The sequence below is a fragment of the Trichomycterus rosablanca genome, chromosome 19 (assembly GCF_030014385.1).
Source record: "Trichomycterus rosablanca isolate fTriRos1 chromosome 19, fTriRos1.hap1, whole genome shotgun sequence".
Classification (NCBI taxonomy): Eukaryota; Metazoa; Chordata; class Actinopteri; order Siluriformes; family Trichomycteridae; genus Trichomycterus; species Trichomycterus rosablanca.
In genome coordinates, this window is record NC_086006.1 from 18,251,813 (window position 1) to 18,276,818 (window position 25,006).

General features: G+C 40.9%; 1 protein-coding gene across 1 annotated transcript; it reads left to right on the forward strand.

Moving 5' to 3' along the window:
- Positions 1–10,934: 10,934 nt before the first annotated feature.
- Positions 10,935–21,371, forward strand: LOC134333657 (protein LKAAEAR1-like). Its single transcript, XM_063015762.1, has 4 exons — positions 10,935–11,029; positions 16,065–16,363; positions 19,591–19,710; positions 21,216–21,371. Exons 2-4 carry the CDS (start codon positions 16,085–16,087, stop codon positions 21,273–21,275), a joined length of 459 nt encoding a protein of 152 aa, XP_062871832.1. The 5' UTR covers positions 10,935–11,029; positions 16,065–16,084; the 3' UTR covers positions 21,276–21,371.
- Positions 21,372–25,006: the final 3,635 nt, after the last annotated feature.

A 25,006-nucleotide genomic window follows, 5' to 3' on the forward strand; every position in this document is an offset into this window, starting at 1 on the left:
TTTGTGGACCACTGGTGTGGACTACAAACTGAAGTTAATGATTGACGTCTACAAACTGTTACCAAAGGCTGTTTCAAGGATTTTTATTTTTATTCTATGCCGAACCCTGCCCTGACCGAGGAGATCGAAGCCAACCCATATCCCCTCCGAAACATGAGCAGCAGCCGGATGCATTTTTGCCACCCACACATTGATGAGTTTGGCACCACCTAGCGTTGCATGCGGAGAGACACACCCCAAGGGCACTCTTCCTCATCTCTTGTGCAGGCGCCTCTAATCAGCCGGCAGAGGTCATAATCGCATTCTGACAGAGAGAGACCCACATCCGGTTCTTTGTCCCACCCCCAACTGAGCAACCGGCCAATCGTTGCCCATACAGCCACTCAGCTTTGAACCGGTGAAGCAGAGCTGTATTCGATACTACTGTTAAGGAAAATGTTAATTAATACACATAACAAAAGGTGCATGGTTTGCTCCTACTCCCAGATCCTGTGATGACGTCCAGATCCTATCTTTCAACAATTGCCATACATAACAAAAGACTGTTGCCTGCAATCAAGAGACTTACGAATCCTGTTTCCGCTAGGTTCAAACAGTTCCTCCTCCCCACCTAAGAAACATCTGCTAATGTGTGAACTTTCCCACACAGCAATAAGGGCATTGCCACCATGTATATAAGAAAGACTGTTCCTTTGTTCAGGATTGCACTGCTGAGGTTTCTACATGAAGGCTTGTCAGTGTGATCCTTGTCTGCAGATAAGATTAAAACTCTTTTTCTACTTATAATCCAGTCTTCCAGGTATTGATTAAAAGGGTTCTTTTTCCACCACACTACGTACTCAGAATCCAGCCCTGGGTGCAGCGTGTCTTTTTACCGCTGCACCACCTGAGCGGCTACAACTCTGTATGTTTGTTGGAAATAGAAGGAAACTGAACAACTCATCTGCACATCTATTGCTGCTGTTTGAGTTGGTCATCTTCTAGACCTTCATCAGTGGTCACAGGACGCTGCCCACGGGGCGCTTTTGGATGGATATTTTTGGTTGGTGGACTATTCTCAGTCCAGCAGTGACAGTGAGGTGTTTAAAAACTCCATCAGCATTGCTGTGTCTTATCCAATCATACCAGCACAACACACACTAACACACCACCACCATGTCGGTGTCACTGCAGTGCTGAGAATGACCCACCACCCAAATAATACCTGCTCTGTAGTGGTCCTGGGAGAGTCCTGACCATTGAAGAACAGCATAAAAGTGGGCTACTATCAGTTCTACTATTGTAGAACTACAAAGTGCTTCTACAGTGCCTTGCAAAAGTATTCAGCCCCCTTGAACTTTTCAACCTTTTGGCACATTTCAGGCTTCAAACATAACGATATGAAATTGTAATTTTTTGTGAAGAATCAACAACAAGCGGGACACAATCGTGAAGTGGAACGAAATTTATTGGATATTTTAAACTTTTTTTAGAAATAAAAAACTGAAAAGTGGGGCGTGCAATATTATTCAGCCCCCTTGCGTTAATACTTTGTAGCGCCACCTTTTGCTGCGATTACAGCTGCAAGTCGCTTGGGGTATGTCTCTATTAGTTTTGCACATTGAGATACTGAAATTTTTGCCCATTCTTCCTTGCAAAACAGCTCGAGCTCAGTGAGGTTGGATGGAGAGCGTTTGTGAACAGCAGTTTTCAGCTCTTTCCACAGATTCTCGATGGGATTCAGGTCTGGACTTTGACTTGGCCATTCTAACACCTGGATACGTTTATTTGTGAACCATTCCATTGTAGATTTTGCTTTATGTTTTGGATCATTGTCTTGTTGGAAGATAAATCTCCGTCCCAGTCTCAGGTCTTTTGCAGACTGCAACAGGTTTTCTTCCAGAATGGTCCTGTATTTGGCTCCATCCATCTTCCCATCAATTTTAACCATCTTCCCTGTCCCTGCTGAAGAAAAGCAGGCCCAAACCATGATGCTGCCACCACCATGTTTGACAGTGGGGATGGTGTGTTCAGGGTGATGAGCTGTGTTGCTTTTATGCCAAACATAACGTTTTGCGTTGTGGCCAAAAAGTTCGATTTTGGTTTCATCTGACCAGAGCACCTTCTTCCACATGCTTGGTGTGTCTCCCAGGTGACTTTTTATAGATATCTTTGAGAAATGGCTTTCTTCTTGCCACTCTTCCATAAAGGCCAGATTTGTGCAGTGTACGACTGATTGTTGTCCTATGGACAGATTCTCCCACCTCAGCTGTAGATCTCTGCAGTTCATTCAGAGTGATCATGGGCCTCTTGGCTGCATCTCTGATCAGTCTTCTCCTTGTTTGAGCTGAAAGTTTAGAGGGACGGCCGGGTCTTGGTAGATTTGCAGTGGTCTGATACTCCCTTCATTTCAATATGATCGCTTGCACAGTGCTCCTTGAGATGTTTAAAGCTTGGGAAATCTTTTTGTATCCAAATCCGGCTTTAAACTTCTCCACAACAGTATCTCGGACCTGCCTGGTGTGTTTCTTGGTCTTCATGATGCTCTCTGCGCTTTAAACAGAACTCTGAGACTATCACAGAGCAGGTGCATTTATACGGAGACTTGATTACACACAGGTGGATTCTATTTATCACCATCAGTCATTTAGGTCAACATTGGATCATTCAGAGATCCTCACTGAACTTCTGGAGTGAGTTTGCTGCACTGAAAGTAAAGGGGCTGAATAATATTGCACGCCCCACTTTTCAGGTTTTTTATTTCTAAAAAAAAGTTTAAAATATCCAATAAATTTCGTTCCACTTCACGATTGTGTCCCACTTGTTATTGATTCTTCACAAAAAATTACAATTTCATATCTTTATGTTTAAAGCCTGAAATGTGGCAAAAGGTTGAAAAGTTCAAGGGGGCTGAATACTTTTGCAAGGCACTGTATATGGTAAGTAGACAGACGCTACCTTCGAGGTCTAATAAAACCCCGCTCTGTACCATGCAACCTCCGAGCCTCTAGTCTTGCTTGTCTTGATCCTCCACCCAGGACTCGAGGAAAAAACAGCATCAAGGCTCTTTTCTGTACTTGCACCCAAGTGGTGGAACGAGCTTCCCTTGTCTGTGAGAGATTTAGATGTTTGGTCAGTCTTCAAAAGATGATTAAAAACCCACCTATTTAGTAAGCACCTAAGCTGACATGTATTTGTATTCTTGGACTGTTGTTTACTTAAACTAGAGTAGGGTAATGTTCACTATGGAAGCACTTCTGTAAGTCACTCTGGATAAGAGCGTCTGCTAAATGCCGAAAATGTAAATGTCTCTGGGACCCTAAAGAACGAACCAGTAAAGTCAGTGCCAAAAGAACACAAGGGGTTAAATTTCTCTTACTAGCAGTCGGGACCGACACATAACAGTGTGTTATTCTTTAAAGTTCACCAAGTTGTTCAAAGTAATCCTCTGAGTTTGTTAGATTATACTGAAGGTTACTTTATTTTCTGAAAGACTTGAAAAGAAGACAAGTACGGAATAACTGTTGAAAACGGCATAACAAGACCAATAACTTGTCCTTCTGGACTTTAAACCGCACGCTGGACCTTAAAAACTTTCAAGGTTTACCATGATTACATAAAACACAGAGCAAATGGACTGTCATGATCAAGTCATTTTTGACCTTTACTTTACTTATTTTTTAGCTCTTTATTGGGTTTTATAGGTGAGTTTTATAGCTGCTGTTTTTTACAGTGTATGACCAAAAGTATGTGGACATACTTCTATGTAATGAGTTCAGATGTTGGAGCCAGACCTATTACTAACAGGTATACAATCAGCCATTGTATCAGCCAGTTTACTTCAATGTAATGAGTTCAGGTGTTTAAGCCAGACCTATTACTAACAGGTATACATTTACATTTACTGTTAGAACCAAAGATTTTTTTTTCAAGAAATGAATAAGAGTGTTAGTAAGTAAGCAAGCACAAGTCAGCTTAAGTGCTTAGTAAAGAGGTGGGTTTTTAATCGTCTTTTAAAGACAGCAAGAGACTTAGATGTTCGCACAGACAGAGGAAGTTCGTTCCCCCACTTGGGTGCCAGTACAGAGAAGAGCCTTGATGCTTGTCTTCCCTGAGTCCTGGGTGGAGGATCGAGTCGAGCGAGACTGGTGGCTCGGAGGTTGCGTGGTACAGAGCGGGGTCTGATAAGACTGCGAAGGTAGCTTGGACCTGGTCCATTTTTGGCTTTGTACGTGAGCATCAGTGTTTTAAACTGACTGTGTGCAGCTACAGGAAGCCAGTGAAGAGAACACAGCAGTGGGGTGATGTGGCAGTGTTTATTTAGATTGGTTAAAAACCAGGCGAGCAGCTGCATTTTGAATGAGCTGCAAGGGTTTAATAGTGGACATAGGAGCACCTGCCAGGAGGGAGTTGCAGTAGTCCAACCGTGAGATTACAAGTGGCTGGACAAGAATCTGAGTGGCTTCCATGGAGAGAAATGGCCGAATCTTCTTGATGTTGTAGAGGAGGATATTACATGAACAGAGAAGGTCAGCTGGTTAACCAGGACGACACCAAGGCTTCCTACATTATCAGATGGTCTGATCTGGGAGTCATCACATCAAGAGAGTTGACTAGGTCCTGGGTTGGGGATTGATCTCCAGGAATAAGTAACAGCTCTGTCTTGCCTGGATTGAGTTTTAGATGGGCTGACATCCATTGTGAGTTATCGCGCAGACATGCTGAGATGCGAGCTGAGACTTGTGTGTCTGAAGGAGGTATACAATCAGCCATTGTATCAGCCAGTGTCCCCTACTGTCCCAGCGTTTTCTGATTTGGGGTTGTACAAGAAAAATGACACTATTGACTTAGTTTTCACACATTGTATTCAATTTTCATTCAGTAGCTGCCAATTGGCCATCATTTAAACTGAGGATTAAGTAAAGCCGTTACGATTAAAAGGATTTGATGGTGAGCCACCAGCATGATTAACTCAAAATGCAGGTTTAATCCATCATCAAAAAGCTGGCTCGATAAGATGTAATTTAAGAACTGTACACTTAAGGCAGAACCACACATGGAAAGCTGTATTTTAGTTCCATTAAAGTGATGTCTATGTTTCCCATTTGAGATATGGTAAGATGCATCCAAAATCAATACAAACAATACCAGGTAAGAATGCAGAGCATCAGTTTCCTGGCTGTACGTCTTCCAGTGATAAAGGAAACAGCACTGAATGTTAAATTGCATGGAAGGCTTATTTTATTATATATAAAAAAAACACCAGCCATTTTTATATAATAACATACAGTACTAGGATTATATTGTGGCATATTGTGAATTTTATCAATATATTTTTCTGTCAATAAACCTTCGCAGTCTTACCAGTCTCGCTCGACTCGATCCTCCACCCAGGACTCAAGGAAGACTCCATGTGTGATTTGAACCTTGTTCTTGGAGTTTGGGGTTTAATTGTGGAAGGGTTTGTCTGTACTGAATCACTAAATTGCTTGGATGGTCCTGTGGAACTGCATATATTTTAGGCCAATGTAAAATAATGGGGTTGTTTTTGACACTAATACATTGAAAATAACACAAATATAATATTAAAAACACTGAAATACAATACAATTAAGTTAAATGCAATAAAACCTGCACTTTATCTTTACTTCTTTATTTTTTCCTTATACTTCTTAATCGTGGAGATGCTTGATCTTATAATACCGTATTCTGTTTAGTAAAGGCGCACAGCTTTTTTTATTGCCTATGGCAATAATGGCAGTGCACGAAACTTGATTTATTGTACTAAAACAACAAGCAAGGAATTTTAAACACAAGTTTAAAAGTAAAACAGGAGAAAAATTCAGCTAAACACAGATGCATGCGAATGTTTTCAGAGTGGATTTGACTGTTGTTCCACACAAATGCAGATTTGTCTCATATGTGCACTTTGATGATGTGTTATCGCACCGCTCAAGCCAAGCACTGAACAAAGCACCTGTGCATGGTTACTTTGAAATGAAATGAATAATAAACCAAAAAATATATATATATCTATGTGTGCGTGTGTTTATGTATGTATATATTGTGGTGTTGGCAAGGCGTAAGGAAACGTATCGCCCCTGCTCGTGGGAAAATAGCTCGTGGGAATTACAAGGGTGGGAAAAAAAGGCCAGATATATATATTTAGTCAGCCACTGATTGTGCAAGTTCTCCTACTTAGAAAGATGAGAGAGGTCTGTAATTTTCATCATAGGTACACTTCAACTATGAGAGACAAAATGAGGGAAAAAAATCCAGGAAATCACATTGTAGGATTTTTAAAGAATTTATTTGTAAATTATGGTGGAAAATAAGTATTTGGTCAATAACAAACAAGCAAGATTTCTGGCTCTCACAGACCTGTAACTTCTTCTTTAAGAAGCTCTTCTGTCCTCCACTCGTTACCTGTATTAATGGCACCTGTTTGACCTCGTTATCTGTATAAAAGACACCTGTCCACAGTCTCAAACAGTCAACCATGGCCAAGACCAAAGAGCTGTCGAAGGACACCAGGAGGAAAATTGTAGACCTGCACCAGGCTGGGAAGAGTGAATCTACAATAGGCAAGCAGGTTGGTGTGAATAAATCAACTGTGGGAGCAATTGTAAGAAAATGAAAGACATACAAGACCATTGATAATCTTCCTTGGGGTCAAGATCTCATCCCGTGGGGTCAAAATGATTATGAGAACGGTGAGCAAAAATCCCAGAACTACACAGAGGGACCTGATGAATGACCTGCAGAGAGCTGGGACCAAAGTACAAAGGCTACCATCAGTAACACACTACGCCAAGAGGGACTCAAATCCTGCAGTGCCAGGCGTGTCCCCCTGCTTAAGCCAGTACATGTCCAGGCCCGTCTGAAGTTTGCCAGAGAGCATATGGATGATCCAGAAGAGGATTGGGAGAATATCATGTGGTCAGATGAAACCAAAATGGAACTTTTTGGTAAAAACTCAACTCGTCGTGTTTGGAGGAAGAAGAAAAACCCAAGAACACCATACCTACTGTGAAGCAGGGGGTTGGAAACATCATGCTTTGGGGCTGTTTTTCTGCAAAGGGGACAGGACGACTGATCCGTGTTAAGGGAAGAATGAACGGGGCCATGTATCGTGAGATTTTAAGCCAAAACCTCCTTCCATCAGTGAGAGCATTGAAGATGGAACGTGGCTGGGTCTTCCAGCATGACAATGATCCCAAACACACCGCTCGGGCAACGAAGGAGTGGCTCCGTAAAAAGCATTTCAGGTCCTGGAGTGGCCTAGCCAGTCTCCAGACCTCAACCCCATAGAAAATTTGTGCAGTCCGTGTTGCCCAGCGACAGCGCCAAAACATCACTGCTCTAGAGGAGATCTGCATGGAGGAATGGGCCAAAATACCAGTTACAGTGTGTGCAAACCTGGTGAAGACTTACAGGAAACATTTGGCCTCTGTCATTGCCAACAAAGGTTATGTTACAAAGTATTGAGTTGAACTTCTGTTATTGACCAAATACTTATTTTCCACCATAATTTACAAATAAATTCTTTAAAAATCCTACAATGTGATTTCCTGGATTTTTTTTTCTCATTTTGTCTCTCATAGTTGAAATGTACCTATGATGAAAATTACAGACCTCTCTCATCTTTCTAAGTAGGAGAACTTGCACAATCAGTGGCTGACTAAATACTTTTTGACCCCACTGTATATATACAGTATATATGTATTCTTTTCACAATATCATGAACAGCATAAGGTAAAGTACTAAATTATTTGCAGTCTTGCATTGGAGTGTGTTGCAGAAATCAAATTCTAAATGTGTTTATATTTAAAAAAAAATACAATGAAGGTGATCAGTGGAAACAGTGAAAATCTTATGTTTGTACATTTATCAGTTACAAAAAGGTTCAAGAAAATTGACAAATCACAGATTCTTTTTTTTATTGCATTTTATAAAACGTCCAATTTTAATTTCTAAATGCTTGTGTGTTATATTTCATTTTTTATTAACATAACACATGGCATTTAAAAAAAGTAAAAAAAATCTTCCATTCAAAAAAATAATAAAAAACATTTTATTTCGCCACGTGGGAAAATGCCGTAAAACTTCCCATATTGAATTTACGTTTTTTATGTTCCGAAAATCCTAACAATATATATATATATATATATATATATATATATATACAGTGTATCACAAAAGTGAGTACACCCCTCACATTTCTGCAAATATTTCATTATATCTTTTCATGGGACAACACTATAGACATGAAACTTGGATATAACTTAGAGTAGTCAGTGTACAACTTGTATAGCAGTGTAGATTTACTGTCTTCTGAAAATAACTCAAAACACAGCCATTAATGTCTAAATGGCTGGCAACATAAGTAAGTACACCCCACAGTGAACATGTCCAAATTGTGCCCAAAGTGTCAATATTTTGTGTGACCACCATTATTATCCAGCACTGCCTTAACCCTCCTGGGCATGGAATTCACCACAGCTGCACAGGTTGCTACTGGAATCCTCTTCCACTCCTCCATGATGACATCACAGAGCTGGTGGATGTTAGACACCTTGAACTCCTCCACCTTCCACTTGAGGATGCGCCACAGGTGCTCAATTGGGTTTAGTCCATCACCTTTACCTTCAGCTTCCTCAGCAAGGCAGTTGTCATCTTGGAGGTTGTGTTTGGGGTCGTTATCCTGTTGGAAAACTGCCATGAGGCCCAGTTTTCGAAGGGAGGGGATCATGCTCTGTTTCAGAATGTCACAGTACATGTTGGAATTCATGTTTCCCTCAATGAACTGCAGCTCCCCAGTGCCAGCAACACTCATGCAGCCCAAGACCATGATGCTACCACCACCATGCTTGACTGTAGGCAAGATACAGTTGTCTTGGTACTTCTCACCAGGGCACCGCCACACATGCTGGACACCATCTGAGCCAAACAAGTTTATCTTGGTCTCGTCAGACCACAGGGCATTCCAGTAATCCATGTTCTTGGACTGCTTGTCTTCAGCAAACTGTTTGCGGACTTTCTTGTGCGTCAGCTTCCTTCTGGGATGACGACCATGCAGACCAAGTTGATGCAGTGTGCGGCGTATGGTCTGAGCACTGACAGGCTGACCTCCCACGTCTTCAACCTCTGCAGCAATGCTGGCAGCACTCATGTGGCTATTTTTTAAAGCCAACCTCTGGATATGATGCCGAACACGTGGACTCAACTTCTTTGGTCGACCCTGGCGAAGCCTGTTCCGAGTGGAACCTGTCCTGGAAAACTGCTGTATGACCGTGGCCACCATGCTGTAGCTCAGTTTCAGGGTGTTAGCAATCTTCTTATAGCCCAGGCCATCTTTGTGGAGAGCAACAATTCTATTTCTCACATCCTCAGAGAGTTCTTTGCCATGAGGTGCCATGTTGAATATCCAGTGGCCAGTATGAGAGAATTGTACCCAAAACACCAAATTTAACAGCCCTGCTCCCCATTTACACCTGGGACCTTGACACATGACACCAGGGAGGGACAACGACACATTTGGGCACAATTTGGACATATTCACTGTGGGGTGTACTCACTTATGTTGCCAGCTATTTAGACATTAATGGCTGTGTGTTGAGTTATTTTCAGAAGACAGTAAATCTACACTGCTATACAAGTTGTACACTGACTACTCTAAGTTATATCCAAGTTTCATGTCTATAGTGTTGTCCCATGAAAAGATATAATGAAATATTTGCAGAAATGTAAGGGGTGTACTCACTTTTGTGATACACTGTATATACTGTATATATATATATTGTAGCGTCAGTGGGAGGAGCCGTGGTATCCAGGCTTACCGTCAGCGTGTATCCCAGTGTGGGAGACTGGGTGGCTGCGGTGAGAGCTGGATAGGTAGCTTATATGTTTGTCTGTTGTATGGATGTATGTGTGCATGAATGAGTGTACGTCCTAAACCACTGAGAGATCTGCCAAGGGCAGCTCACTCGAGGTCCCGACGCTCGCCTTCCTGCTCGCCGGCGCCACATTGGTGTCAGAAGTGGGATTGTGATGTCTGGGTGGCTTTGGTGGTTCGGTGGGCCAATATGCCCGATCTGTCTGAGTGCGCTGGCCCCGGGGTTGTTGCGAGGGCATGGAAAGCCAGGTGCAGCAGGGGTGTTGAAACAGCGGCTCGGCAGTGTAATGGGGTGAGGTCCGGACATGGAGCCACCCAGTGGTCGCTGGTGAGTAGGTCACCGGGACGGTTGACCTTTAGGGAGGGGGCTATGTAGCGTCAGTGGGAGGAGCCGTGGTATCCAGGCTTACCGTCAGCGTGTATCCCAGTGTGGGAGACTGGGTGGCTGCGGTGAGAGCTGGATAGGTAGCTTATATGTTTGTCTGTTGTATGGATGTATGTGTGCATGAATGAGTGTACGTCCTAAACCACTGAGAGATCTGCCAAGGGCAGCTCACTCGAGGTCCCGACGCTCGCCTTCCTGCTCGCCGGCGCCACAATATATATATACAGTATGTTCGTGTTTGTTTTAACGTAGAAACATACCTACATAATTAAACTATTTCATTTCAGTTTAGAGCAGCCAGACTTTTTACACCAAATAAAACATACAGACATGTGGAGAACATGCACAACTCAGACAATGTGACAATGTGCTAAGATCAGGATCAAACCCTAGTCTCCAGGAACCATGTTGCTGTGCAGCACCCATGTACCCCAACGTAATACATAAATATCACTTTTAACGGTCCAGTTGCAAACCAACCCCGTTCTCCCTTAAGTTATGGATTGGCATCACGTCTTGTAACTTGCTTTAAGTAATAGTACTTCTTTTGGAAAAAGGTGTACATTTTTATTAATAAGATACATTAATAGGAGAAAAGGTAGTAAATGTAAAGCACAGTGGATGGACATAATATTGCAGTAGATATACTGTGTGTTAGTAAGACGCTAAGGTGATTATTTTCGCTTCATTATGTTGCTATAGCAACACGAGTAAATAAAACAGGTGTGAGGAGCAACTACCTGCACTGTAACTGACTGAATATCACACCGGTAAGATACATAATAATACAGCACAGTGTTAAATATCATATTAAATATCATATTCGCTTTAAACTGTGCAGGGATAACATGCATTATTATGTAGAAGGTGGGGGGCAACAATAATCGACATAATGGTAATGCGTTTCATAGCCAGTGCGCTGTCATGAATATATTACACACACACACACACACACACACACACACACACACACACACACACACAGTGTATTCATTTGTTTTACTAGGATTTTAACGTCGTGTTTTACACACTTTGGTTACATTCATGACAACAGGTAGTTCAAGTTTTAATGTCAAACACAGTCATGAACAATTCTGTATCTCCAATTCACCTCACTGTGGTCACTTAGACACTGGGAGAACATGCAAACTCCACACAGAAAGGACTCATGAGGACTAACTGTATAACTTTTTAGTTATACATTATATAATAATAATAATAAAAATAATAATAATTAAATTAATTCATTTCCATGTGTTTCAGCCACAACAATTGCCAACAGGTCTATTAATTAATTATATAAATACATTTATACTGTATAATCCTATATACAGTAGACCCTTGACTTACGAATTTAATTGATAAATTAATTGGCCAGTGATAGCTTAATGGTTAAGGTACTGGACTAGTAAACAGAAGGTTGCCGGTTCAAGCCCCGACACCACCAAGTTGCCACTGTTGGGTCCCTGAGCAAGGCCCTTAACCCTCAATTGCTCATTGTGTAAGTCGCTTTGGATAAAAGTGTCTGCTAAATGCTGAAAATGTAAAATGTAAATGTAATTGGTTCCGGGGGTGTTTAAGATAAGATAAGATACACATATATTAAAAAGTAGAAAAGTCTTTTTAAGGAAAGTTAACCAAATAATTGCACATTTGTTAAGAACTATTGCACAAGGTACAGTAGGTATTGCACATATTTTAAGAAGTTATTGCACAGAGAATATTATAAACAATGTGAAATTATTGTGATGGTGATTATCTGCGTTTGGGGCAGTGCTGGTTATATAGCCTGACAGCAGTTGTTCTTAAGTCAGAATGTTTATTAGTTAAACCTGCTTTTTCCCATAAGAAATAATGTAAATAGAAATAATCTGTGCCAGACCTCCCAAACCCCCCCTCCTTACCTAACCTTCCTAATGTCTTAAATGGTCTTTTTTGTTATAAATACTAGTATATTTTCTCTTAAATCTTAAATAATAGAATAGACATTCCTGTAATAAACAATAATAAACAACACACAGTAGTACTGTACTGTACATAAAAAACACACACATCACATTTCAGTACAGTACATGTGCTTTACTACACACCATAATACATTTCCTTCTTTTTTTTATAAAATGTATCTAGCAGAAACAACAATTACACTCATATTTCTCTATTATTTTCTTCTTTATTTCAATAGTGTTGTTTTTTGTAGGTGTAATTGCACAAAAGAAAGAATACTTTACTGAGCCGAATTCCTTCTTCTCTCTCACTCACTGTCCCCGCTGTCTGATACACAGTGACATCTGCTGGCAGGAGTAATTATACAACAACGAATGTAATAGACCACTGAAGTCGTGTCGTCATTTTGTAGGCCACGCCATGTTGTTATGCCCATATTTGGTAACCCGGGTCTAAGAGAAATTTTGAATGGGAAATATGAATGGAGATTTACAAAATTGCCTCTCTCGCATCCTGTAGTCATAAAAAATTTTCCAAAGCTGTTACGTTTTGTTTTATGGAGATTCTTCTGTCTATTATCACTGGATCCTCTGAATTATGAAGTCGTTAAAGAGTCAAAATATGAATATTGCTACATGTAAGCTAATGCTACTGCGCACTGAATTGACATCACTAAACTGGAAGCCTCTTAATGTTTTCTTTTTTTTTTCTTTTATAAGCCTCTTAAATAACCGCACGAAGCAGCGCGATTCACCAGTGTAACTGTGGTGTGATATTCACAAGTTTTGGTTGATATTTTTAGTAGCTAGCTACATTAAAGTAGAAAGCGAGGATGGTTGGGTGTTATGCTTTTGGTTGTACTCAACAAACGCGGGCCGCTCTTTCAGTCAATTCGATTGGTGTAGTTCAGTGACGTCTAATTAATGCGCAGTAGCATTAGCTTACGTGTAGCATTATTAGTATTACGACCCTTTAACAACCTCGTAATTCAGAGGATCCAGTGATGTACAGAAGAAAAATGTACACAGGACAAAACGTATAGGGTTCTGAACATGTTTATTTAGCACAGGATGCGTTAGAGTCGATTTTTTGAAAACCCCGTTCAAATTTCCCATAGGAGATCTGAGTTAGACCCGGGTCTCCAAATATGGGCATAACGGGGACTACAGAATGACGCACGACTTCAGTGGTCTATAGATTTTTTTCATTTTCTCAGCTCTGCGCTCTCTCTGCACCTTATTTGGGGACAAAAGAAAAAATGCAAAAATGGCACAAACTGTCTACTGGTGAATGAAAACTTTCTAGATTAGCGGTGCTTAAGGCGGGCTGAGGTGTAGCTATGGCAACAAACAGCAAATTAAAGAAACAGTGGCCACATTTCATGTCAATCATGTTGAACTGTTTGAATGAGGCCCGATCGACTGGTTGATCGCGATCGACGTATTGGGCACCCCTGCATTATGTCATTAATGTAGCCTAGTGTTACTTTAATACTAGAAACATACTAACTGCATAACTCAAGCTACTAGGTTTGATTTTTGTTGGTAATAGATAGAGCCAAACAGAATGTCTGTAATATGACAGTGTGGCACACAATAACATAGTAACATAGTAGCCTAAAACATGCCGATTTACTTTAGAAAAGAGTCCCATTTTATCTAATACATGAGTTAACCACTGAAAATTCTTTCCTATAAAAAGGTGTTTTATGGTGTTATACACTCATTTCTATAAGTAGAAGTACTCTTATTACCATTAAGAACAAATCAACATGTCCTGGGACCTGTGATTTTTTTTTAAATCTTTGATCTGCCTTTGAAATGTGATATCATGTAATAACATGTTGGTGATTGGCTGCTAATATTTATAGAGCCAATGATGCAAAACCTTACTTGTCCCATTGGCTTTACCCTATATATACTCTTCTAAGTATATAAACTGATTACAAGGCGTAAGTACACTTTGGACAGAACGGCAGTACATCGTAGGCATCATACACCCATTTATTTGCTCATAGAATCATGTACTAAGGCAGGTATTGGAAGGTAGGAGGTACCTGCAGTGTCAAAGAGAATTTCAAGCAATTTGCTTTGAAATAGATTAAATGTGATGCACAACATACTCAACAATTAACTGACTCACTTAATTCAAGGAGCAAATTCATTCTTCTGGAAGGTGAGGGAAACTTGCTGGGACCTTCTTGCTGGAAGGTGACAGTGTCACTCAGGTTAGCATGTGGGACTGAAGAACTAATTTAATTTAGAAAGATTACACTGAATATAAGATCAGTGGAAATATTCACAGCTGCCAGCTTTTATCCATTGTTGCAGAGTAAATCAATATTCCTGGTGCATTCCATCAATCTGAGACCAAAGGAACATGCAGTAAGTGGTTATATAATACAACTTAGACCTAGTTCTTTTACAAAATCAGAGGCTTACAAGCATCTCTGGCTGCCGTCCAGCCGGCACTCTATTGTACTAAATAAACTGAGCATAAGAAACTAAAATGAGGTGATGTGTGCAGAAATAGTGTAAACAATTAAAGACATTAAAAAATGCCACTATTAGCAAAAGTATTGGGACACCCCTTATATTTTTTTAATTATACATTATATAATAATAATTATTATTAAATTAATTCATTTCCATGTGTTTCAGCCACAACAATTGCCAACAGGTGTATTATTAGAATTAATTATATAAAGAAAATGATATGCACTAACCTTGCAGCAACAGTTTAGGGAACCTCCTTTCCTGTTCCAGCATGACTGTTTACTTTGGCAAACCTTTGTCAAGCACTACAATACAGAGTTACATGCACAAACGCCACTTACAACCTTACTGTACAAAATAGAAGCCTTGTGTTAACCATGTCCAGAAGCGGCATTGACTTCTCTGGGCTTGGAGGCATCTAGAATGGACCATCACACAGTGGAAACGTGTATTGTGGTCAGATGAATCAGAATAGCTCTTTGTCACAAAAATGCGTGAGAAAATGATTGAAATGTTTAAAAACAATGTACCTCAAAAGAAATTTGGAAGGGATTTGCATATTTCTCCATCTACAGTGCATAATATCATTAAACAATCCAAGGAATCAGAAGGAATTTCAGTGCGTAAAGGCCAAGAGCGCAAGCTTACGCTGAACGCTTGTGATCTTCGATCCCTCAGACGGCACTGCATCAAGAACCGCCACTCAACAATAGCTGATATAACCACATGGGCGAGGGATTACTTGCACTACAATACAGAGTTACAAAAAAGAAGCCTTGCGTTAACCATGTTCAGAAGCGGCGTCGACTTCTCTGGTCTTGGAGGCATCCAGGATGGACCATCACACAGTGGAAACATGTATTGTGGTCAGATGAATCAGAATAGCTCTTTGTCACAAAAATGCGTGAGAAAATGATTGAAGTGTTTAAAAACAATGTACCTCAAAGAAAGATTGGAAGGGATGTGCATATTTCTCCCTACACAGTGCATAATATCATTAAACCAAAAAAGAAGCCTTGTGTTAACCATGTCCAGAAGCAACATCGACTTCTCTGGGCTCTGTGGCATCTAGGATGGACCATCACACAGTGGAAATGTGGTCAAATGAATCAGGATTTCATAATAGCTCTTTTTCACAAAAATGCTTGAAGTAAAAGTTGCCAAAAAATATTTTCACACATGTGGGGTGCCATATACTTAATTATTCACTGACCCGCCTACACCTTGTGGGAATTTATAGCAGTAAATGCATGTATCTGGAAGCACTGTTTGCTTGAATTTATTGTTTTACATGAAATTTTGCATATAAAAATCTTGTTTGGAATTCTGAATAACCTAAGCTTTATTTTTTTCCTTTACAAAGGACAACCTAGAAGTGTTTGGATGGCAGAACATCCAGAAACACAAAAGAAGCCTGAACTGAAGAGGATGTGCCCTCAGCAAAAAGCTCGACACCTGGCTTATGCTGAGCCCTCAAAGGAGGTACAAGCTGGTATAGCGGCGGCCCACCAACGCGCTGTCACTCGTCAGGCTCAGGAGAAAAAGCGGAAACCTATAAAAGCACTGGATTCAAAATTACGACACGAGCTTATAGGCCAATTACAAGCTGCTGAGGCGAGGAATAGGATCCAGCAAAGAAGACAGCAGTATGAAAACCTAAAGGTACAGGTATTTTATCACAAAAAAGTAATGTAGTATAAAAGGTCATAGATGCTTAATGGTTGTGGGCATTCCAGTATAACATCTATACACAGGCAGCAAATTCAGTGGAACCTCCATTTAACAAATTTCGGATTTAACAGACAAAATCTGGAAAACCAAAAGTCCAGTCCGATTGTTTACAATTCCCATTAGAAGCGAACCAAGACCAGTAGTTCAGTAAAGGTCGGCTAGCCGGCGCATGTCTCTCCGTTTACATGAGCGCTAAGCTTTATTTTGTCAGGAGGCTCACTTTGTTCTCGCTTTTTTCTCTGTTTTATGCTTAATCTTTGCTTAGTTATGCACCAGCACAGCTCCAGTAGCCACCAGCAGTTCTTCAGACTTAGAATAATAAGTACTCTGAGTCCCCACCTTGTTTCTACACTCACTGTCCATTTTATCAGCACCATCTACCATATAGAAACACTTTGTAGTTCTACAATTATTGACTGTAGTCCATCTGTTTCTCTGCATGCTTTGTTAGCCCCCTTTCATGCTGTTCTTCAATGCCCAGGACCCCCACAGAGCAGGTATTATTTAGGTGGTGGATGATTCTCAGCACTGCAGTGACACTGACACTGGTGGTGGTGTGTTAGTGTGTGTTGTGCTGGTATAAGTGGATCAGACACAGCAGCGTTGCTGGAGTTTTTAAATACTGTGTCCACTCACTGTCCACTCTATTAGACACTCCTACCAAGTTGGTTCACCTTGTAGATGTAAAGTCAGAGACGATCGCTCATCTATTGCTGCTGTTTGAGTTGGTCATCTTCTAGATCTTCATCAGGGGTCACAGGACGCTGTTGGCTGGATATTTTTGGTTGGTGGACTATTCTCAGTCCAGCAGGGACAATGAGGTGTTTAAAAATTCCAGTAGCGCTGCTGTGTCTGATCCACTCATACCAGCACAACACACACTAACACACCACCACCATGTCCGTGTCAGTGCAGTGCTGAGAATCATCCATTACCTAAATAATACCTGCTCTGTAGTGGTCCTGTGGGGGTCCTGACCATTGAAGAACAGCATGAAAGGGGGCTAACAAAGCATGTAGAGAAACAGATGGACTACAGTCAGTAATTGTAGAATTACAAAGTGCTTCTATATGGTAAGTGGAGCTGATGAAATGTACAGTGTAAAAACAAGGAGATGGTTTTAATGTTATGCCTGACTGGTGTATATTTATACAGTTTCTCCCTTTTCTCCCAATTTAGCGCAGCCAATTAGTCTTCCACTACTGGGGACCCTAATTGTGTCTGGGGAGAGTATATTTGCCTGACACACACTCAGATGCACACACAGTCAATCAACCACTTCTTATAAGGGCAGTTGTAGCCTAGTGGTTAAGATACTGGACTAATCAGTGTGTTGCTGGTTCAAGCCCCACCATTGCCATGTGTAATAGATCAATTATATTAAGGAAATAATACCCTTCAAACTCTGCAGCAACAGTTTAGGGAAGTGCCTTTCCTGTTCCAGCATGACTGTACTCCTTTGCACAAAGCAAGGTCTATAAAGACATGAAGAAAAGCTTGATTTGAAGAAAAGCAAGTGGCTGAAACTCAGCTGAACAGCTTTGGAATTAACTGGAACATCAATTGAAGCTTTCTTGACCAACATCAGTGCCCAGCCATACAACTGCTCTTTTGACTAAATGGACACATATTCCCACAGACATACTCTAAAAGTTTGCAGGGAGCCTTCTGGCTGTATTAAACACGCTTTTATGTACTTCCACAACCCTCAACAATTCTCTGTTGCCTTTAGAACATCTACTCCCTTATCGCATTGATTCCTGGGAAGTTAGTTATTAGCTTGTGCCCCTGAAGGCCTTATCTAATAGGGTAACATAATTATAGAGTTCAGGAGCACTACCTGCCCAAAGGGCTTGCCCAGATTACATTTGGTGTAATTTTTGTGTTGTAACAGCAAAGATCCCAGATTCAGCTGGTTATAAAGGAGCAATATACACCTATCAGACATAACATTAAAACCACCTCCTTGTTTCTACACTCACTGTCCACTATACTGTCCACAGAAAAAATAAATAATTAGAGATCGCTACATCAGCAATGAAAACACTAATTTTTAAGTAAACTCATTTGTGAGTAATACAGTTATTCTATTTTAAATCCTCCCACCCCTTGCCGGTCTGTGAAATTACATCTTATATGAAACCGGTCCGTGGTGCAAAAAAGGTTGGGGGCAGCAGACAAAATTGCCTTCCAGTCTGCTGGGTGGGAAAGACTAGACTGTGTGAGGTGGCGTTATCAATGCTGTGTAAGGACACACACTGGAACACCAGAGCTGGGATCTCGAATCTCGGCTGGGCTGAGCAGCCACATGAACAATGATTGGCCTGTTATTCAGATAGGCATGGGATATTAAGCCGAATAGGGACTCTCTTTTAACTAATGCAATTACGACCTCTGCTGGCTGATTGATGGCGCCTGCACAGAGACGGGAAAAGAGTGCTGTCAGGGTGTGTCTCTCCGTACACAGTGCTGATCCGCATTGCACTCGTCAGAGTGTAGGTGGCAAAATGCATACGGCTGCTGCCCACGTGTCGCAGGGGGCGTGGGTTAGCTTCGTTCTCCTCAATCAGAGTGGGGATCGGCATTGGTGGAGAGGAAGCATGACGCAATCGAGCAATTGGACGCGCAACTGGAGTTTACCAGAACTTCATTGAGAAAGCCACAATTCGTCTGTGGACAAATGAGCCCAAAGTAGAACTATCAACTAAAGCATATCATTGTACCATTTATATAAGACTAAATGAAAAGAAACATAGTCTGTATGGAACATGGTGGAGGTTCACTGATGTTTTGGGGTTGCTTTGGGCACTGGATTTCTTGATTATGAAGAATTCTGGAGCGCAATGAAGGGCCTGATATAATGAAGGGTGTGCTACCCAATATTAGGGACTTCTTTCTTAGCTTTTTGGTTTTGCTCCAATACAAACAAAAGAAATAAACATGTGACGACAAAAGCTTCTGTTATTGTTAATTTCTGAAAGAGGTGCAGGGGTGTCCAAATTGTTCCAATGACTGTAGCTGGAACTTACAGAACCTCAGTGCAGATTGCCGGCAGCAGGATCGGCCACACATGACTTAGCATTTGAGTAAATCTTTAAAGCAATGCACCAGCATAACACCTTGTTTAACACCCAGTTTTGTGTTTTGCAAACTGCCAGGCACAGGAAATTAACTTAATGATTTCGTGCCAGTCCAGTGCACAGAGTGCTATGCGTCTAGAGCTGCTACTGGCAGTGGATAGAAGGAGGATTGTTCAAGACAGCCTAGACCCCCTACAGGTATCTTGCCCTTTGCTGTAGTTAAATAGACTAGATATTTAAATGAGCTTCTGATATAGTTCTAAATATTTACAGAATTTATAAACCCTAAAGGACCTCATGTATATGAACAGACAGCTGACAAATAACAAAACACCAACCTTAAACATTAAAAAAAGAAGCTTTTCTGAAAAGCTAGATTTTAAATAGTCTGTCAGTTGAATGATGCATCAAGGAAACAAAGAAAATAAATGATGGCATATTTTGAGTAATTTTTAATGCCCTGCTACCTGCAGAGGCTGTTTTAAGGCTGAATGTAGGTTCTGTCTTTGGAGAGTAAGAGTGGGAGTGGGTTTATTTATCTTCCTGTATATGTAGGGATTAGTGTGTTGAGTTTATTTAGTGTTCTGTGTCTTATATGGGGTTCAGATCTAGTGCAGATCTAGTGTATATACACTGATCAGCCATAACATTAAAAACTAAACTCACTGTCCATTTTATCAGCTCCACTTACCATATAGAAGCACTTTGTAGTTCTACAATTACTGACTGTAGTCCATCTGTTTCTCTACATACCTTTTAGCCTCCTTTTACCCTGTTCTTAAATGGTCAGGACCCCCACAGGACCACTACAGAGCAGGTATTATTTAGGTGGTGGATCATTCTCAGCACTGCAGTGACACTGACACAGTGGTGGTGTGTTAGTGTGTGTTGTGCTGGTATAAGTGGATCAGACACAGCAGCACTGCTGGAGTTTTTAAATATCGTGTCCACTCACTGTCCACTCTATTAGACACTCCTACCTAGTTGGTCCACTTTGTAGATGTGAGGTCAGAGACGATCGGTCACCTATTGCTGCTGTTTGAGTTGGTCATCTTCTAGACCTTCACCAGTGGTCACAGGACGCTGCCCACAGGGCGCTGTTGGCTGGATATTTTTGGTTGGTGGACTATTCTCAGTCCAGCAGTGACAGTGAGAGACAGTGTTTAAAAACTCCAGCAGCATTTATGTGTCTGATCCACTCATACCAGCACAACACACACTAACACACCACCACCGTGTCAGTGTCACTGCAGTGCTGAGAATGATCCACCACCTAAATAATACCTGCTCTGTGGTGGTTCTGTGGGGGTCCTTACTATTGAAGAACAGGGTGAAAGCAGGTTAAAAAGGTATGTAGAGAAACAGATGGACTACAGTCAGTAATTGTAGAACTACAAAGTGGAACTGATAAAATGCCCACTGTATAATTTTGGTTTAGTGGCAACGACAGCATCCCTTGTTTTCCTCCCAAAATCACTGTGGAATAAAATGCTATTATTTATTAAAGAAGTCAAGTAAAGGGCTTTTTGGGATAAGTCTATTCCACTCTCAGGAAAAATCTTAACAAGCCAGTTCACCTTTGTGTTTTTAGATTATCTTTCATTTTGTTCTTTAGATATTTTACTGTATTTGTCATAATTAATACAATATAATATTAATTAGGCCACCATTACCATGCTTTAATTCTATGTATTGTTTTACAGAGACAGCGAGTGGAGGAAATCATAGAGGACGAAAAGGATTGTACCCTTATCAGAGGATAAATGAGGGCACAACTGAAAACCAATAAATCTCCAATGGCTGAAAAACTGCTGACGTAAAGAAACAACATAATAAATAGATCACTTACTGACTACTTACTACAGTTTGGGCTTTTTTATTGATCGTTTTCAGATATATTTTAACCATTTAAAATGATGGAAATCTTTACCGTTGACAGATTGCATAATCATCGTAAACTATTGCAGTTGCCGGTGTCGACTTAATCACAGCCGCACTAAAAAGTCAGCAAATCTGTCCTGCCTCGCAGTAAAGGAACATAAATGAGTGAACCGAGCGTGCATTAATCACTGAAATGGCCTGCAGCTTTATATTAGAGCGAGTAATTAAGCTCCAAACTCAGCTGAAGGATGCTGTGGACATGCTGAGGTTAAATGTATGATTGAATTATGTAGAATACATGGAGTACTAATTGCTACAGCACTTTATAGTCTTAGCACAATTTAAATATATTCAGCATTCATATTTACGCACCTACTAAACACTGGGCACAAAGTACGAATACACTTTGGGCATGGCACCAATTTCTCACTGTAGCTTTTCTTCAAGAAAGAAAACCATACAAACAGCCTGTAACAAAGAGGTCAGCAAATCCAATATTTAAAGGGCTCCCCCAGCTACATCAAATGAATGCTGATGAGGCGCGGAGACTGCCCAATTAAAGAAAATGCCACTAACAGTCATCTGTGCAACCATGCCCCTCCAGGCCATAATGGCAAATCAAGTGGGCATGATTGTGAAGTTCCATGACACGAACATCCATTCGTGTGAAATAACCATCAAATCCACTCCAAAAGCTCTACATGTATCTGTGTTTAGCTGTATTAACTTCATGTGTGGTGTTTATGCAGCTCAGGGACCTGGACCGTCCCACCTGGGGAAACCCAGGACCTTTTTTGCTGTGAGGCGATCCAGTATTTAAAGGGCTCCCGCAGCTACATTCAATTAATGCTGATGAGGCGCGGAGACTGCCCAATTAAAGAAAATGCCACTAACAGTCATCTGTGCAACCATGCCCCTCCAGGCCATAATGGCAAAGTAAGTGGGCATGATTGTGTAACCCACATCCTCTGCCAATATCTACGGCAAGTGGAGTCCTTATTTTAATGGTATAAAAATTTCTAGCAAGACCTCAAAATGTTTTATACCATTTTTGTATATCACTTAGCCCTTTACCATCAAAAGAACCATGGTTCTTGAACCAGTTCTGTTCAGGTTTCTTCGAACCTTTGGTGTTTTTGTAGAGAACCGACCCGTGTTTCCACCAGTTTTTGGGATCCAAGCCTGCGTCATCAACGGTGGGCGTTACACAACGGAAGTACAGAGTAGTAACATGATGGCGGAGCGTTTAGATTACCGGCGAGCATTTGTGCTGTTGTTACAGATGTTCGTTTTTATGCAAAAAGCATCGTTCCACTATTGGTGATAAGAAGACGTAGACGTGTTTGTCGCAGTTGTTGTTTTCTTTAGTTCATTGACGTGAGAAGCGCTTTGTGCTTCGCTCTCACTGCGACCCTCGGCGTAAATAGCCGATTAGCTCAGCGCTCGACTTGAGTGATAAAACATCACTAAAGTTCCACAATGCAAACATCCATGTGTGTGAAATAACCATCAAATCCAGTCTAAAAGCTACACGTGTCTGCGTTTGGTTGTATTCACTTCACGTGTGGTGTTTATGCAGCTCGGGGTTCTGAATCCGTAACAAGCCTAACGTGGCTTAATGTACTAAAAGTACGACACAGAAACACTAAACTTCTCTCTGTTATTACAGGTTATAAGAGCTCTGTACTGCCCAAATTCATCGGTCATTGTTTTAGTACAACAAGCCACGTTACATTTTATTTTTCACGTTAATCGAGTTTTATAATAAGATACAGGCCTAAACTGCTCAATCATGAATGTCTCACTAAGGTCTTAAGTGAACTTAATACAAACTCAAGTTTGTATTGGACTCAAGGTCCATGGATTATGTATTATTATTAGTATTCTTACATCCAGTTACAAAATATTACAAAAGATAGGACCTTGTTATTTTCTTACACATTTCTGTAATTGTATAGCTCCTACGGACCAGCCTGGGAGCCAAACAACTCTGTGCCAAGATTTATAAAAGAGGGTTCACTAATGGCTTAGGCTGCATGCCATATGAAATTGGAGAACAGTGCTTCTTTCGTCTAAGCTTTATTTTAAACCAGTGTGTTGTTGTGCCTGGTCTCAAAGATTTGGACTGATGTAATAATGATATAATTGCTGTGTTATGAATAGTTCTCTAGCACAGGAATGATAATACAGCATATTGATCAAAAGAACACATAAAAAAATACAAGAATTAAGAAGCTTGAACACCAAAAACACTCAGTTCTCTGGAAACCATGTTGATAAAAATCTGTTGATGAAGATAATAAAGTTGGGAGAGGGGCAAAATAAGATTAAAAGGGCAAAAAAAATCTAGATGCAAGATATAACATTGCGCAAAACATTAAGAGAATCTGGAAAAATCTCAATCTGTGTAGGGCATAGCTGGAAACCACTGCTGAATGAGCATGACCTTGAAGACCTTGTATGGGACACCACCATGCATTTATAATAAATATAATAAATATAGCCAAATGGGCTCGGGAGTACTTCAGAAAGCCATTGTCACTTAACACAGTCCGCTGCTGCATCTAGAGATGCAACCTTAAACTTATACATCAATGCTTTGTAGAAATGCTACAGTTCTCCAGGCCCAAGCTCATCTCAGATGGACCAAAAGACAGTAGGAACATGCTATGGTTAGATGAGTGTAAGTATTAAGTAAAATGTCCAGAGAATGAGAAACAGACCATTCATTAGTGTTTATGGCCTTTGTGCACATACACCGATCAGCCATAACATTAAAACCACCTCCTTGTTTCTACACTCACTGTCCATTTTATCAACACTGTTTCCGCTGTCAAATTGTAATAGGTGGTGAGGACAGGATGTAGAGTGACTCACTGTCAAGATGATTCTGGACAGAATCTAAATAAAGAAATGAACAGAAACCACAAAGTGACAGTCACTGCAACATGACCGGAAATAATTAAAAAGAGGGAAAAACTCAAATTGCTTTAGGCAGGACTCAATATGATGCTGTAGTGCATCAGAAGCGAGAGCGCTACATTAAGACCTTTTGTAAGGCATGAGAAAGCAGATGTGAGTAGATTGAAGCGGGGGGGGGGAGTGAATGCAACTCATGGATCACAGATTCTTTACACAGCCTCAATGCATAAGAATTGTTATTAATTTACTCAAGGGAGCTCTCTAAATAAAAAGGGCGAATGCTGCACCGGCCCTCTGTCTTATCAGCCTAAGTCAAGCACACATACACTGATCAGCCATAACATTAAAACCACCTCCTTGTTTCTACACTCACTGTCCATTTAATCAGCTCCACTTACCATATAGAAGCACTTTGTAGTTCTACAATTACTGACTGTAGTCCATCTGTTTCTCTGCATGCTTTGTTAGCCCCCTTTATGCAGTTCCTCTATGGTCGGGACCCCACCACAGAGCAGGTATTATTTGGGTGGTGGATCATTCTCAGCACTGCAGTGACACTGACATGGTGGTGGTGTGTTAGTGTGTGTTGTTCTGGTATGAGTGGATCAGACACAGCAGCCCACTCACTGTCCACTCTATTAGACACTCCTACCTAGTTGGTCCACCTTGTAGATGTAAAGTCAGAGACAAT

Bases quoted from the DNA above. Each gene is read 5' to 3' on its own strand.
- LOC134333657 (XM_063015762.1), top strand. From the start codon at position 16,085: ATGGCAGAACATCCAGAAACACAAAAGAAGCCTGAACTGAAGAGGATG. The intron at 16,364-19,590 runs GTACAGGTATTT...GCAAACTGCCAG, and splicing joins AGCAGTATGAAAACCTAAAG to GCACAGGAAATTAACTTAAT. The intron at 19,711-21,215 runs GTATCTTGCCCT...ATTGTTTTACAG, and splicing joins ACAGCCTAGACCCCCTACAG to AGACAGCGAGTGGAGGAAAT.